The following is a 16,740-nucleotide window of genomic DNA, read 5'->3' as shown; positions in this document are numbered from 1 at the left end:
AACTTTCCCCTTAGTGTACGTTTGTAGAAAAAAGTGCATCTGAAATGCATTTTCCTGTAGAAGCGGATCTATAAAACCGCTATGAGAGAATATAATGATCTGTGTAAAGCCACTCGTGCGGAACATGTGAGCAATACTATTGGACTTGCTCAAAACAAGTCCAAAGTACTGTTCAAAATAGTTAAGGAGCTCTTGGGTGCTTCTTCTCTACCGACGCCCCCGGTATTAAATGAAACACAATGTGAAAATGTGGCAAAGTTCTTTATTGAGAAAGTTAAGAAAATCTATGCTGACTTATGTATAACCACAGATAACACTGAACTGCCATGAACTAATATCCTGCCTTCTACCTATAGTACTACACCACCTAAGTCTTTTGATTCAGTGTCTAGTATCAGTATTATTAATTGGCAGCCATTAGACTTTTTGTCTTTCACTTCTATTTTAAATAATCTTAAATCTAGCTCCCCTAATGACGCGCTCCCTGTCCCTGTTTTTCAAAAATTGGCACCCACTTCCTTGAAACTTATTATGGATTTATTGAATGCATCATTGAGAGAGACCACACATCCACCAGAATGGAAACATGCGATGGTTCTTCCATTGTTGAAAAAAAACAAATGCCGACCCATCGGAACCGTCAAACTTTCACCCAATGTCCCTGCTGCCTGTTTTTTCTAAAATGTTAGAAAAACATGTGAATCAACAACTTTCACAGTATGTCGAAACTCACAAAATTCTACATATGTCTCAATCTGGCTTTAGGGCTGGGTACGCCACAGAGTCAACACTCCTCGGAGTTACTGAAAAACTTCGGCAGCAGGTAGATAAAGGGGAAACGATGGCACTCATTTTGTTGGATTTGAGTGCCGCGTTCGATACGGTATCCCATGCAGTTCTCCTAAAGTCACTCCAGTCCATCGGTATAAGTGGCTTTGCCCTGGAATGGATTAAAAACTTCCTCATTGGAAGAACCTTTCAAGTTTTTTCATCTACGGCCAGACCAAAGACCTATAAGTCTTTGTATGGGGTACCACAGGGCTCAATCCTTAGCCCACTGCTATTTAATCTTTATGTCAGTCCTCTAGCTAGGATTGCGGAAGAAGCTGGGTTATCGATCTTCTCGTATGCAGATGATACCCAGCTTATCTTCTCGCTTTCTTCCAACGAAGCCTCCACTGTGTCACCCTTACAGGTAGGACTTCAAAAATTATCTAATTGGATGCACACTAACTGTCTTAAGTTGAATGCTGCAAAGACGGAGGTCTTGATCCTGGGGAAAAATTAAGATCTCTGGGGTCCACTTCATTGGCCGCCAGAAATGGGCACACTACCTCAACCAGTGCAAGCAGCACGCAACTTAGGCGTGATGCTTGATGATCAGCTGTCTATGCGACAGCAAGTAAGTAAAACTGCATCGACTTTACCATCTTAAAATGGCTCCGCAAAATACTCTGCATGTTGCCTGGTCCCACCCAAAAAACTGTAATTCAAGCCCTGATTATGTCTAGGCTGGATTATGGTAACGTCCTTTATTTGGGAGCCACCAAAGAGACAGTTCGCAAATTACAAGTGGTCCAAAACTTGGCGGCCAGAGTGCTTTCCCATGTGCCTAAAACATCATCTATCTCAGGTGCTCTCAGGGACCTTCACTGGCTTAGAATTGAGAGCCGGACTAAGTTTAAGGCGCTGTGCTATATGCATTAAAATTAAAATAGGAACAGCACCTATGTTCGTTAGCCCAGTCCTATTGTCCAACTCGTGTACTGCGCTCCCTATCACAAGCCAAATTTCAAGTCCCTCAGATCAAACTTTCCTGCATGGGCAGACGCTCCTTCTCCTATCTAGCGCCCAAACTATGGAATTCGCTACCCTAATTGCTCCGGCATGAAATCAGTCACAAGATTTTTCGTAAAAAGCCTAAAAACCTGCTTATTTAATCAATAGACGTGATTCCATCTGTCGTGCGTGGTCCTATGGCGCCGGGAATCCTCCGGGTAGCTGTGCGCCATATAAATTGAATAAATAAATGCATCACAATATCAGCAAGTCTCTCAATTACTGTATAAGTATTTCAGTGGACCTGTGAGTTGGTGCATCAGTCCATCAATGGTTCTGTAACAAACTGCTTGACTGTCTCAGTGCATCTATGAGTGGGTGCATCAGTATCTCAATGGGTCTGTAAATCCTTGTATGACTCTCAGTCAGTCTGTGAGTAGGTGCATAGTAGGTGCATGAGTGCCTTTGTGCATTTGTAAGTCAGTATATAACTTTCTGGATTTGTGAGTGGATACATGAGTGACTAAGTGCATGTCTCAGTGGGTGACTGAGTGGGTGCACGAGTGTCTGAGTGGGCCTGTGACTGAGTGCTTGAGTCTCTCAGTGTGTCTATCACAGGGACCGTGAGTGTCTGAGGCGTACTGTGAGTGGGTGCATGGGACACTGAGTGCAACTGTGAGTGGGTGCGTGAGTCTCTGAGTGTATGAGTGACTGGGTGCATAAGTCTCTGAGTGGGTCTGTAAGTAGGTGTACGAGTGCCTGAGTGGATCTGTGAGTGGATGTACGAGTGTCTCAATGGGTCTGTGCGTGAGAGCAGAGGTCTCTGAGTGGGTGAGTGAATGGGTGCATGAATGAGTGTCTGAATGGGTCTGTGACTGGGAGGTTGAGTGTCTGGGTGGGTCGGTGAGTGGATGCGTGACTTTGAGTGGCTAAATTAGTGGGTGCGTGTACATCTGAGTGAGTCAGTGAGTGGGTGTGTGAGTCTCTGAGTGTATGAGTGCCTAACTCTGAGAGGATCTGTGACTGAGTGTGTGAGTGACCGTATAGGTATGTGTTAGTGTGTATAAGTATCTGAGTGGATCTGTGAGTGGCTGTATGAGTGTCTCACTGGATCCACAGTGGGTGTGTGAGTGTTTCTGTGGGTCTGTGTGTACATAGCTGAGTGTGAGTAGGTCTGTAAATGGGTGTGTAAATCTGAGACTGGGTCTGTACATGGGTGCGTGACTGCGCAAGTCTATACGTGGGCGTATAAATATCTGAGTGGTTCTGTGAGTGGGTGGATGAGTCTCTAAATGGGTATGATACGGTGCAGATAACCCTATGAGTGGATTTCTAAGTTGGTGCGTGAGTCTCTGAGTGGTTCTGTACATGGGTGCATGAGTACCTGAATGAGTATGTGTGTGGTTGCATGAGTATCTGAGTGGGTATGTGACTGAATGTATAAGTGTGTGAGTGGGTATGTGAATGGGTGTATAAGTGTCTGAGTGAGTTTGTGAGTGCGTACATGAGTCTGTGACAGTGACCGGAGAGTGCGTACAAATATATATTTTTGAATATTTTCTCCTATATTTGCTGTGTCGCTGGGGGCCGCTGGCGGTCGCTGCGTCGTCACGGATATCGCACGTGATTTAAAAAAATCAATTTTGGACTAAAATCCCCATTTCTCAAACATAGGGTCATAGTATCTCCACCCTGACCCCTTATCTTAGCTTTGCCACAAATTTTCAGCCCAGGGAACTGTTCCAGGTCGATAAAATGGCGGCTGCAACTATCTGTTCAGGTTGCATCAAGCCAATCACAGCATTTCTGTTGGTGCGCTTTTGCGATTTACCTTGAACACGTCGTGATTTAATCGCGATCACCGCAAAACCACCACAACTTTCTATTTAGGTTGTGTTCAGCCAATCGGAGCATTCCCGCTGGCGCAAGCTTTCGCATTTTACCCTAAACACGTTGCAATTTCACCTCGATCACCTTGGAACCACAGCAAAATATCTGCAGCCAGAGATATCAGTATATTCTTTGGATTTAATTTCACAAAAACTAATGAACGGGTTTGCACAAAATAACAAAAAGCACAATCTGTGTAACAACTTTGACCTTTCTGCCAAATTGTATATAATTCTATCCAGCGGTTCGGGATGTAGGTTTGACAACATGTTCTTATGGGAATTAACATTACAAACACACCATTATTTCGTGTCCCTATTTCTAGGGCTCCACTGCACGGACAACCCCCATACTTTCCATGACACACAGAACCTACTTTGACACTTCTTTAGGAAAATTTCATGAAGATTGGTCAAACGTAATAGGCAAGTCAAAAAATGCTTTTACTATGAAAACTAGGTCCTAACTATACCTACCTACTGGAGACCGCCGGAATAAAAGTAGGAAGTTCCCTTTTTTATTATGTTTATCACTAAATATATTTTAAATTTTCCTTGATGACATTGATCTTCTTACCCTGTTATTGAGGGTTTTTCCTTCCACATTATTTTTCTATATTCCTAATGTTAGTATAGGAAGACAATCTTTCTGCTAATGATATTTCTCACAATATTTTTGTGTGTTAATATTTTTTCATAGAATCCAATTAAACACATTCCACTCATATCTGAGTTAGTGTTATATACCAATGACAAGTCAACCCACACACCAGACCTCATCTGATTCAGCTGAAGGTGATGTGTACCACCAGTCCTAAAATCGCTCACTATTACAGCTGGTGTATTAGGACACAAGTTCATTAAATGATATATTTCAGCCATCGTATTTACAAAGGTGAAATTGGGACTTCAAATGTGGGGATACATACATTGAACAGTAATGCAGATTTGAGGCTAGGCAAGGTTATGGAAAGATACATTTTTGGTATAATAACATTTTCAATCCTGTATTAATTTTCACAAGGTTCATTTTAAAAAGGCTGCTCAGTAATATGTACAAGTACGCTCTATTTAACCCCATGCCATGTGAGCTGTAATGTCGACAGTAACAAGAAACTAAAAAAGCCCTACAGTGAGCTTGCATGATTGACACGCTCCCTGGAAAAAACACACAGGGCTGGCCAGAAATGTGCAGGGGCAGGGAGGCACAGGTTGCCCAAACCATTGTCCTAACAACAGTGCTTGTGGTACCCTACATGGTGCATACACACAATGTATATATAGCAATGTATCAGCTTAGCCACCATTTTTAGTGCCACACTGGTGTTCAAATGGAAATTATCCCGCTATACCACAGCGCATATTGGTGGTGAAACTATTACCGTTCAATGCTATTTTGCATGCATTTTAAATTGAGATATTAATGGTTTTACTTCCTAACTGTTGAACCTTTGTTGCTTGCCGCCTCACTGACACCTGCAACACTTCTGCAGAGAAGTGTTGTGTTGTGTCCATTCGGTTGTCATGCTATTGACATTTCATCTTTAAGAGGCCATTCACCTTTCATTGTAGGTGACTTCTCATGACTAATTCTGATTCAGAGTCCATCTGTCTCCTTAGTTGCCCACTGTATGTCGACAAAGAATTTCATAGGAATTATGACCAACTAAGATTCGCCTGCACTCTGATCGTATATTTAGTTCTTTAGACACTGAGGGGCATATTTATGAAAAAGTAGCACAGCGTACCATGGAACGTTGGTCCATTACAAGGAAAGGGCAGGAATGCGTCATATTTATCCCAATGTAGACCATTCCTGTCCTTTCCCCAAGCAGAGGAGTTGGCCTAACGGCTGGGGCGCTCGACCTCGGACCTTGGGATCTGGGTTCGAGTCTCGGTAACGACGCCAAAACCTCCGGTGATTCTGGGCAAATCACTTAATCTCCCCGTGCCTAAAATGAAAGTGTAAATGTAACATAACTGGAAAATATGTAACGTAACTGGAAAATATGTAAAGCGCTCTGATACCTGATTCGGTTCGGGTCTAGTTCGCGCTATATAAAACTCTGCAAAAAAAAAAAAAATGCTGCACTATGAGCTACCTAGCCCCAATGCAGGCACCCTTGGACCATGGTGCAAGCGTGTCTCCATTTCATGAGGAATTGTTTTTGTGCAGGGAGGGACACTTTCCTTCACAAAAACAATCCCTTTAGGTATACTCATCTATCTAAGTGTGCTGCAGAATGCAGCAAACATAGAAAGAGGAAGTAACGAGGAGAAATAAAAATATTTCTCCTCGTTACGCCTCTCATGGGAAGGCATATCATTTTGTTGCATTCCCAGGTCTACTAGTAGCGGCAAGTCTAGTAATGCATTAAAATCCATGGGAGTTGCATGGGAACACCCATGCAACGCCCATGGAATGCCTTCCCAGGGCAGAGTAATGCAACACAGCGATTTGCACTGCATTGTGTTACTATTTATCAGACCACTCAGGGCCACGCAAAATGACCTTCCGTGGCTTGATAAATCGCGTTTTGGGTTTGCCTCGTGCATGTACCATGTTGTGTGGTGCAAACGCAATACAACTTCCTTCATAAATATACCCCTGAGCGTATTCATGTTTACATTTCCTGTTTCTGTCTGTTATTTCCACTTGCTCTTTCAAGACATTGTTCTTTGTATCGTTTCACCCAAATTTCGTGCTTCACTGGCTCTACTCAATGATTATAAGTATCATGGATATTTGCTTTTTGTCTTGGCAGAGGGTGATATTGATGTTTTACTGGATACCTTCTATCAAGAAAACCAAGGCCACATTTCTTCATCTCTCAACCCATCAATAAATAAATCGACACCAGCGACTACAGAGACAAATGGGAATGCTACATGCACTGGTGAGCACAAAAGAGCCGCCGATATTGCATCTGAAGTGTTTGCATACAGAGTGGATACAGGAATGGTTTAACAGGTGTTAGAGTTTTATGTAGGTTTTTACTCTGTCACTGCACATTTTGTATACTGTATTCTAACTTATAATTCAGCTTTACCATGCCAAAGAAAAGCATGGTCTGTGTGTGCACGGTTCTTAAAAACGAATAAGGGCCTTATTATAACTTTGCCGGACCTACTGCGGCTCGGCTACCAATCCATTTGCAGGAGAACCGCCTAGGCAGTGGTGCACCTCCCCACCCACCAGATTCAGTGCCTTATTATGACTTTGGCGGTCCTCCTGTGGCACTGCCACCACTCCATCCGCTGGAGGACACCCAAGGCTGTGGTGCGCTTGCTCTCCAGATTCAGAGTTGAATCCAGGGTGGGCTTGCAGTCTCACCGCAGGTGGCTGTTAGGCTCATAGGAAAGTTCAACAGGCAGCCCACCACTGTGACAGCGCCTGTTGCATGTTCCTGCATAGTGTGGCATGCATGCCACACTGTGCAGGTACGAGGGTGCAATTAAAGGGGGGCACAACATGTGCCCCCCGCATGCACCCCCAGGCCCTCTTAGTTTGGGCTCGCTTAGTTACCTCTACTCCACCCTTTTCATGGCGGCTCACCGCACTGAAATGGACGGTGGACAGGCAACTCGTAATATGCTCAGCTGTGCTGGCAGCTGCACCACCAGGCCATTGATGCCGGGTGCTGACTGCCAGACCAGCGGGATCCTCGATCCCGGTGGAGCCAGCGACCTCGAGGACCCGAGGTCCGCTGTACTTGTAATAAGGCCCTTATTCAGATTGGTACAATTATAGGAGATTTAAAACATTTATAGATTTGCTCCTGTCAGTCCACCCATATCATATATTTTCAAACTTGTGCCTCAATATCCTTACCATATGCCTGGAGAATGTGCACTGAGAGAACATATCCTGATTATATTCTGGGTACAGGATAGGGGAAATAACACCCCCTCCCCTTCTTCTCCAAATGGAAAACAGTTTTCCATATCGAACATCCTTTTACATGCACCCCAAAAACATGAAGGAGTTTGAGGCTATTTGACACCATAAATGAACATTTGTTCATTTTTGGGGAGTAAGTGTACGTGGGCTTTGGGAATATTTGTGAATACCCACAACGTTGTGACTTTATTGATGTCTCTGTTTTTGCCCTGGTGCAACTACTGTTCCAATCATTCCCTATTGCATATGAAGCAAACACAATACAAAATGGATTTGTCTAGTGTTTTTTGCACTTGTCCAAAGTATTTTTTTTTAAGTTTTGACCTCAAAATATTCAAACCGCGTATATTTTGGAGAGCCATAAACTTAAGGGTTCACTTTCAATTTTTTTTTTTTTTTTTTAATAATCTCTTGGAAGTTAGTAATTGTTTTTGCACAAATGGTGACAGCAATGAGGCTATATGACTGTTTTCAAATCCAAAGCTATGAAAAAAGCCTGTTTCAAAATGAAAGAATGAGCATGTTCCATAATGTTGGCAGCAAGTATTTGATTGATGACAAATATCTAGTAAATAGTTAATACTTGTGGGGATATATTAAAAGGAAGTTACTGGATCCCTGTTGGACATGGAGTTCATTTTGGTCGGTGTAAAATAATATCTTTGTATCAATTTGGTCTTGTCTGGCCATCCCTCAAAGGTCACTCCACATTATTCTCCAGGAAGGCTATTCAAGATCTTTTGCCTTTTCTGTCAGATATTCTTTCGATAGGCAGTGCTGAGTCCAACAGACATGGCTTCACCAGATGATGTTCATGCTTTAACTTCTCGATGTTAGACGAGATATGACCATCAGTTGTAAAGTTAATTGTTGTCTAAAAGAATATTGTGGTAAAAAATATTGTTAACAAAAATATTGTGTCAAAAATATTGTTTATTATATTGTGTTCCTACACATGTAATAGAAATGACAGAAATATCAATTCAGAAATATCATCCAAATACAGGCAAAAAAATAGATTTTTTAAAAATATTTAATATTGCATGGCTGGACTCTCATGGTGGATCATTACTGCTACTTCCGCTATCACATTCAATGCTCTACAATATTATATAAGCACCAAGGTCTGTTATTGTGGCAAGATCAGACTATTGTTTTCTTCTCAGCTACAAACACCTACAAATTAATTTAAAACAAAACAATTATTTTAAGTAGAATACTGCACATGAAAATAAGTATGGGGCATGATATGCAGCTAAACATATTTGCTTTGCTTCCAGGTTACAATGTTGGATGGCATGAAATCCGCCCTTCTCAGATAGCAATGGCACAGAAACTGCTGTCTCATATCTGCTCGATTGCAGACTCCAGCACCTTAAACCTTGATTTGGGTTCTTTTGAAAAGGTTGATTTTCTTATTTGTGTTCCTCCTTCGGAAGTGACTTACCAGCAAACACTGTTCCATCTTGCACATTCGGGTAGGTTGGCAATGTTGTGAGCTATTGTATTTATCTTCCAAAATCACTTTCTGCGATGTTCATCCTTAATAATGTGCACTTCATTCCTTCCAATAGGAGTTCTTTTGGAGCTTGGTCTAGAGAAGGAGCATCTAACAAAACAGCAGGTGGAACAATATGTAACCAAGTTAGACTCTGATGCTCAGCCTAAATTTAAAGCTTTTCTGCACAGGTCCTTGCAAAATCCACACACACTATTTCTACTTATCCACGACCATGCACATTGGGATCTTGGAAGGTAAGGTCAATGGCAAGATTCATATTTTGATAGGTATATAGCCAGTTGATAATTTCTCCAGAAGATTAATAGCCAGAAGCTGAAAAATGTAGTTGTAGACCACATATGGCTCTTACTAGTTCTAGTAAGGATTGCCTTTGAAGATCATAGAGTTTTAACTGAACTGAAAAATACAGTCATAATGTGTACTGTTCTTGCATGAACCCCATCAGCTGACTCTGCAAGCAACAACCTATGTTATTATATGAAGCACTCTAGTCGAACGCTAAAGAAAAGGGTGTACTGCTGTGTTCCACTATTTATGGTCAGAGTGTAACGTACGTATGCTGCTTTAACCATTTCCAAAATTATGTGAATCTGCTCAAAGTGGTAGCCTGAAGCAGAGGATATTCCAATGAAATTAATCTCAGACACTGCAGTTTCAGTCTCTTCATGCGATTATGCTGGTGGGACGAGGTTTTCTGCAGGGGGCATGGGCCGAGTGACAACAATACTGATTGTGATATCATATTTTTATGTGATACTTTCTTTAATTTTCTGGTTCATTATAGAAGGATTTGCTTCCATACACAACTCTGCAAAAGCTTTGAGTTATTGCAACATTAACTCGGAACTTTCTTCCATAGTACCAACAAAGGCACTCTGGCAATACTTAGGCCATTGGTATAGGGTCATTTTGTGAATATGCAGATAGGTCAAACTAAAGATTGAAGCATCACCAACAGTCTGGACAATGTAAGCATGCAAGCCTCACCTGCACAGACACAAAGGGCGAGAAATGTTTTCTCAAACAGACTTAGTACTGTCTGTGCCTTCCCAAGGGGAAGTGCTAATCCAAAAGTGTATCATAAAAACCTTGCCTCTCCCCCACGCTGTACGTCCCAAATAATCGGCTGTTGCGTAGCACTTACAACATTGTGTTATTGGTCGCTGTCTGAGTAGTCTTCCTGATTTCCCTCTACCATAAGGAGATCTCTGTCCCGACTGTTGACTCACCCTGTGGTAAAGTAAACGACAATTTAAAATGTTTATTACATTTGGAAAAAGTTTATTAAAATATTTTACGTTATATATTATTGTAACTTATTTTTCTATATTTAATTTATATGCAGACAAAAAGAAAAAAGGCTGCAAAACTATTAGCTTAATTTTGGATTAAAAATGTAATTAATTTAACTATATAAAATAATTTAAAAGTATTTTGCTCGAGTTAAAATAAAATAAATTCTCACCGACAGTAAGAAATATTTTTTATTATAATACATTAACTATTATTAAAAAGTGGCGTATAGACTTAATAAAAAATAATATTTAATACAATTTTACATTAATTCTAAAATGGAAAAAGGTTTATTATATTTTTATTTTGAATAAAAATATGTACTATTTTGGCATTTTTTTAAGATTAACTTATAGTTATTTGTGTTTTTAACTCTATTTCAAATTACTTAATTTAATTTCACATTATTTCTTATGGGTTTTATTTTAATTCCCTACCTCCAATGATTTCTGTGGAAGTTTGTTGCAGTTCCTGTGGTTGACCGTGTGTGGTGGTGGGCATACTTCAGCTATGAGCTGTAGTAATTTACTACTATTTTGTGGCTCCTTATTGGCTGTAGTAAATTTAGGAAGGTTCTTTATGTGTTACAATGAGCTTACTCTTCTCTGGGTAGGTACAAGTCCCACCCTCCCTAAACCCCTTCCTTACCCTCCCTTCACCCCTGTTTACTCCACCCTTAATGTCTCTCCTCTAGTAGTAAGTTTCCCCAATTCTCCAGCCACTCTCCTCGCATACTTACTTTGTGTGCATTGACTCTGTAGTTGGGGCAGCGTGGTCAGCACAGAAAAAGATTAGAGAGGGCTGATGGCGTAAACCATGCATGTAGGTTTGTGAGTACCATTTTGTAGAACATTATTGTACTATTGTAGTGCTACAAAACATACTACAAAAGGCAGTTTGTCAATAAGCACTAAGGAATATGTTTTTTTCTTTTCTGGTACCATATGTTCAGTGTGTTTTCACTTCTTTTGTTGTTGTTTTAGTAAATCACTATTAACCTAATTGAGGCTTTGACTGGTGGCCGCTGCGCACTAGGGGTGTGGAGGTAATAACCTCTTCTGCACAAGTGGAGTACCACCTGCTTTATTTAGAGGTCTCTTTTTTCCTGGCAGAGATCTCTATGCCTTCAGAAGAGCACCCTCCATGGTGACTCCCCTGATGGTATTGAATCTTTGCTTAGCAACCACCATGCTCCATGCAGGTGCTCAGCAAACTTTTTTGTTTTACTGAAAACAACTCTCAAATTGGGAGTTTGTTTTGTATAGAAAGATTACCCTGATATCCTGGTAGTATTCCCAGGGTGCATTGAGATTTCCTTTTTTCTTTTCCGAACTGCAATGCTTTTTCTGGTGGTGCCTAAGAGAAAAAAAAATACAAGAGAAGAGCATCTTTAAATAGGGCAGACAGTCTGATGTACTTACACCAAAGTCGGTTGGACCGTTGGTGTAAAGTTTTGCTGACTAAGCCAGTAGCAGCTTCTATGGTAAAAGCTTGAATCTAAGAGAATGGGTGGGCCGTCAGTTTAGCAAACATCACATTTGTGGTGGAGTAGTTTGTCCACAAAACTCGAAATCAGGCCTTCTATTCTTAGGTTGGCATTTATGCATTGTGATTTTGTGTTTCTAATTGGTCACTCATTATTATTGGCCATTTAGTGGTGGAGGCCATCATATCTTCATGAGAAGTCTATTTATGGGTGTTTATAGGCTGTAATTGTTAGCTATGTGGACCGGATAACCTTTTATTTGCTGGATTTACATAGATTTGTTTTTGTTCACATGCTTATGTTTACCAAAGTTCATCTTCATGAGTTTGTGATGTTTTGGCAGCTTTTCTCTGTGGTATAGTAACTTCCTAAATCTGAAGTCATACTGATATGAGAACTTTAGGAGTTCACATTATAATTGTGATGAACATGTGGTTGACGAGTATAAACTGTACTTAATACTTTCTGATGGATGCTTCTAACTGCAGATTCCTCACCTTGAAATACTTCCCAGTCACCAGACTGAATCTGTAACCTTGTCCTGCAATGCTCCCCTTCGCACCTATGTGGCACCAAGCGGCTCTGTGCTTGCTATGTATTGTTCCCAAAGTAACGGAGTTGAGCTGCGTATAAGCACCAATCCTGTACACTGACACCAGTTCCTTCATTTTCGCACCTTCTGAGGTGGATCAGTTGCTCTGCTCCCACATTCGTCCACCTTATGATGACATTTAGAAAGTGTTTTTCTAAAATGACAGGCTTCAAGGTATGGCGTGATTTTAGAAAACAGATGTCGGTCATGGACTTGCATGAGGTATGTTGCTAATGTTTGGGCTTGTGGCATGACTCAAAGTTGTCCGACAAGTGTGTCTTCTTGTACCAGAAGGTTATCTGGGACCAGGAGATGATGCTGCACATTGCTGAACATAAGAAGAAGCTGAGACCCATACATAATTCCTATTCTAGGTAGCGGGCTTTAGCTGTTGTTTCAAGGGCCGTTGTTGTGAGAGATTCACTTCACGATCAAAGTCCCCCAGTAAGTCCAAACCAAAGTTTAAGAGCTAACATAAAAAGGTGAAGTTGGATTCCACCCCATCCTACCACTCTGTGTCTAAGAAGAAGGCACAAGGCCATAATGATGTCAGTCGGCATTCTCTGGCATCCCGAGCATGGACGATAAATACAAAAAGAGGTATTTGTATTTATCGTCATGTCTAGGGTTGTGAGGTACCATGGTCACTAAACCAACCCATATTGACCCCCCCATATTTTTTGTATTTTGGTATCCCGAGCATGGAGCCGATTCCCCAGCTAATCCTGGTACGACACTAGTTTTGCGGACCATCTAGGATGTGGCTGAAAATTGAGGACTTCGAAAATGACATACTGCTAATTTATGTTGCTTTTCCATCTCCCACTAGTATGCCTTCAGGCTCCCTGAAAAACCCCAGGGCACTCCAGTCAGGTTATTGTTGTTGGGGGTCCAATTGACCCCTTTGAACCTGTTCTGAGTCCAGTTCCAGCTCCGGGACTGACACCTACTCCAGCACCTGGACGTTCGACAGACTGCCATTTGTTAATGCTGGTCTCAGTGTTGCTGGTGTCAGAAAGGGATCCGATGCTGAAGACTGACTCCGACCTGACTCCAGACCGATTTCAACAGAAGCACAACTGCTCCTAATGCAGCTGGTTCTGCTCTGATGCCTCCAAAAGACCAGTCTGGCCAACAGAGGCTACAATTTCTTTTGGCTCTAACTCTGAGCAAGGTACTGCAACAGAGGAAGTTGATGATGGTGTGGAAGCGAAGGGGATTGTGATCTTCTGCTGCATTACGATGATTACATTTTTTATATGGATTTACATGATGTCAGTTGCCTTGATACCTTTCCTGATACAGGGTTGGGTTCTCCACTTGGCCCTCTGACTGAAGAGAGTGTGTCATTTGTGGTATAACGGGCATCTAAGACCCTGGATTTGCATCTGTCATCTTCCTACACCAAGAATAACATCTTACAGAAATTTGCAGGTAGTCAAGCATTACAGAGGGGCACCTGGCAGTCCGGATTTTCTTACCAGACATTCTACTACAAAGAGCCTGATGGTTCAGGGTTCAACCAGGAGGATGAACCTCAATTATTCTTTCCCCACAAATCCTCTTGATAGGAAATGTAGAAGGATTGAGACTTTTGGAAAACAAATCTTTTGCTGGGTGAATGTTTTCTAGATTGACATGGCATCAATATTCTGCCATCTAGTGGGTGGATCCAAATTTCTTGTGTATAGTAGTCTTTCTCTTTTTTTTTTTTGTTGGGCGCCAACAGTCTCTAACATTTGGTGCTTGTTCCATCCTCCTTTGACGTCAGACTCCCTGCCCAGAAGCCTCACTCTTAGACGCGATCTTCAGATTATTTTTGTTTCTGGGTCTGGAAGCATTTAGAAGATCTCCAAACTGCAGGAAGATTAAAAATAAGCTAGGGAGTTTTTTGTCAAAGGGAATGGGAGCAAGTGCAAGCAAAGCTGAAGTAGTTGGAGTTTGTTTATCATTAAGAGACAGAGAATGCTTGAACAGGGGGACCCCTGCTCGTCATGAAATGGAGAACTCTCTGTTCCTTTTCTGCCACCACAAGTTTGTGTAGAGGGACAGCCATCAGGACTTCAATCTTTGCTTACCTATCAACCATGGGTTGGGGATCCTGCGAGGCATGTGTGGAGTTCAAGGCTAAGACACTGAAGACAGAAGACTAGCAAAGGTATGCAAACTAGCTATGCAGGGTCAAAAGGACACTACCTCGCTCTGAGATTTGGGGTTGCTGAGTGAGAAGGAGTTGGCCTAACGGCTAGGGCGCTCGACCTCGGACCTGGGGATCTGGGTTCGAGTCTCGGTAACGACGCCAAAACCTCTTGTGATTCTGGGCAAATCACTTAATCTCCCCGTGCCTAAAATGAATGTGTGTCCGTCCTCATGTAACGTAACTGGTGCTATGTAAAGCACTCTGATACCTGATTCGGTTCGGGTCTAGTTCGCGCTATATAAAACTCTGCAAAAAAAAAAAAAAGAAGAAGACAGGTAATGGCACGTAAGAAAAAGACTCCAACGTCGATAAAGACATCAGTGTTGAGAAAGAACATGGTGGAGACCATCGAACCCCAACAACAACAAAAATAAAACAAAAAAGAGAGAAGGACTACTATACACAAGAAATGCCATACCCAACCACTTGATTATGGCATAATGCACAGCATGTGAATCTAGAAAATTCTTCAAACTGCAGAGCTACTCCTACCAGAAAGTACACGTTTTGTTCTCCAGACTGAGATTGAGATTGGTCAGTGTTTGTTGCATTGATACACACATTGTTTTCTGGGATATGACCAGTGAGATCTTGCTTGTGGTCCAAGAAGACTATATAGCCTTCTTAGTTCAAACAATTCATGATGGACAGGGTGCAGCCAAGTACATGATTTGTGCTAGCCTATATAGTAGATTATGCCTGTGGAGGGCGGTTCGCACTAGCATTGTGTTCCTCTGGTTGACTCCCGCCAAGTAGTTCCCACTTCAGTTTTGGAAATTCAGATTCTACTCCACAGGGCTGACGTTGAACATTTCCCTAACTGCTGCAGTAGTCACTTCAGTCCTTCCAAGGCTGAGGACAGGGCTCTGGCTGGTGCTGCCCAGGCTAGCAGGTACACCAGTGCTTCCAGGGCCCATTTCATGTGGCAACAGCCTGTAAGTCACTTTAGTTTGCACTTAGTGTCTTATCCCATCCTACGGGGGTCAAGATTCAGTACTTCCTCCCAGGATAGTGATCAATCACATCCGACAGATGGGCCATATAGATCGTTCAGCATAGTTATGCTCTACCTTTTCTGTTTACTATGCCCCATCTTACCTGGATATCCAGTCAACTTCTGTGGGGGACCTCTCCATTCTGTTCCAAGAGGTGAGAGTGTTGGTCTCCATAGATGCCATTGAGAGGGTTCAGGTCTCATAAAGAGGATAAAGTTGTTATTCTAGCTATTTCCTTGTGCCCACAAATGACAGAGGTATCTGGCTGCCTATATTCGACCTTTGACCCCAAAATACCTTCTTACGTGAGGACAAATTCAAAATTCTAACTTTAGGCCAGATCATAGCTGGTATGGACCTAGGAGACTGGATGATATCGTTGGACCTGCAGAATACCCATTTCCTAGTACATAGTTGGGGTTCACGATGAATAAGTAGAAGTTGCACTTGACTCCCTTCGCAGAGGTTGCCATTCATTAGGGCTATCCTGTGCACAATGCATTTCAAGGCCTTCCCCCTTCACCATAGCAAGTCTGGGATATTTGGGTGAAGGGATCAATGTGTCTGCCTCTGTCCTGATGTCAGTGAGAGCAGATCTGAGACTTCTAGGACTATTAGAAACCTGCATCTTCCTGGTTGACCATGCGAGGTGGCACATGCAGACTGTGAAATCGAGTATGAAATATAGTGATTTCAGCATCAAGGAAATCTATTAGATGCCATCCAGATTTTAGGAAGGATGCCTCTCTGCCTCTTCGCCACTATTGGGAACAAGCAGTGTCCAAAGTTTTGAGCATTGGAGCTTCTGTGAGAACACTCGCTAGGAGAATCATTCTGGGTGGAATAGAACAAAGAACTCCTAAATACATTTACTACTGTTTCCCCTAATTCTGAAAAAGTTCAGAAACAAATTGGCCCAAGTCATCCGAGTGGCTCCGGATTGTGCCTGGATGGTTGATACATGAAACGTCTGGGCATGGGCATCTGTTCTATGATCAGTCTACCACTTTGGGAGTATCTTCTGTTGCAGCAGAAGGGAAGGGTCCTTCACCCGAACCGCTCAATTAACACCTTCACGTGTGG

The 16,740-nt window shown here is 42.1% G+C and overlaps 1 protein-coding gene across 1 annotated transcript in view; it reads left to right on the top strand.

Annotated features, from left to right (window-relative positions):
* GREB1 (growth regulating estrogen receptor binding 1) overlaps nt 1-16,740 on the top strand; it is a 656,933-nt gene that overhangs the window by 425,252 nt on the left and 214,941 nt on the right. The window contains exons 13-15 of the mRNA XM_078647791.1: nt 6,434-6,565; nt 8,850-9,047; nt 9,144-9,324. Coding sequence (XP_078503917.1) covers nt 6,434-6,565; nt 8,850-9,047; nt 9,144-9,324 — 511 coding nt within the window. The remainder of the gene's footprint in view (nt 1-6,433; nt 6,566-8,849; nt 9,048-9,143; nt 9,325-16,740) is intronic.

Source organism: Lissotriton helveticus, chromosome 6, assembly GCF_964261635.1.
Source record: "Lissotriton helveticus chromosome 6, aLisHel1.1, whole genome shotgun sequence".
Taxonomy (NCBI): domain Eukaryota; kingdom Metazoa; phylum Chordata; class Amphibia; order Caudata; family Salamandridae; genus Lissotriton; species Lissotriton helveticus.
This window is presented reverse-complemented; position numbering and strand designations above follow the sequence as displayed.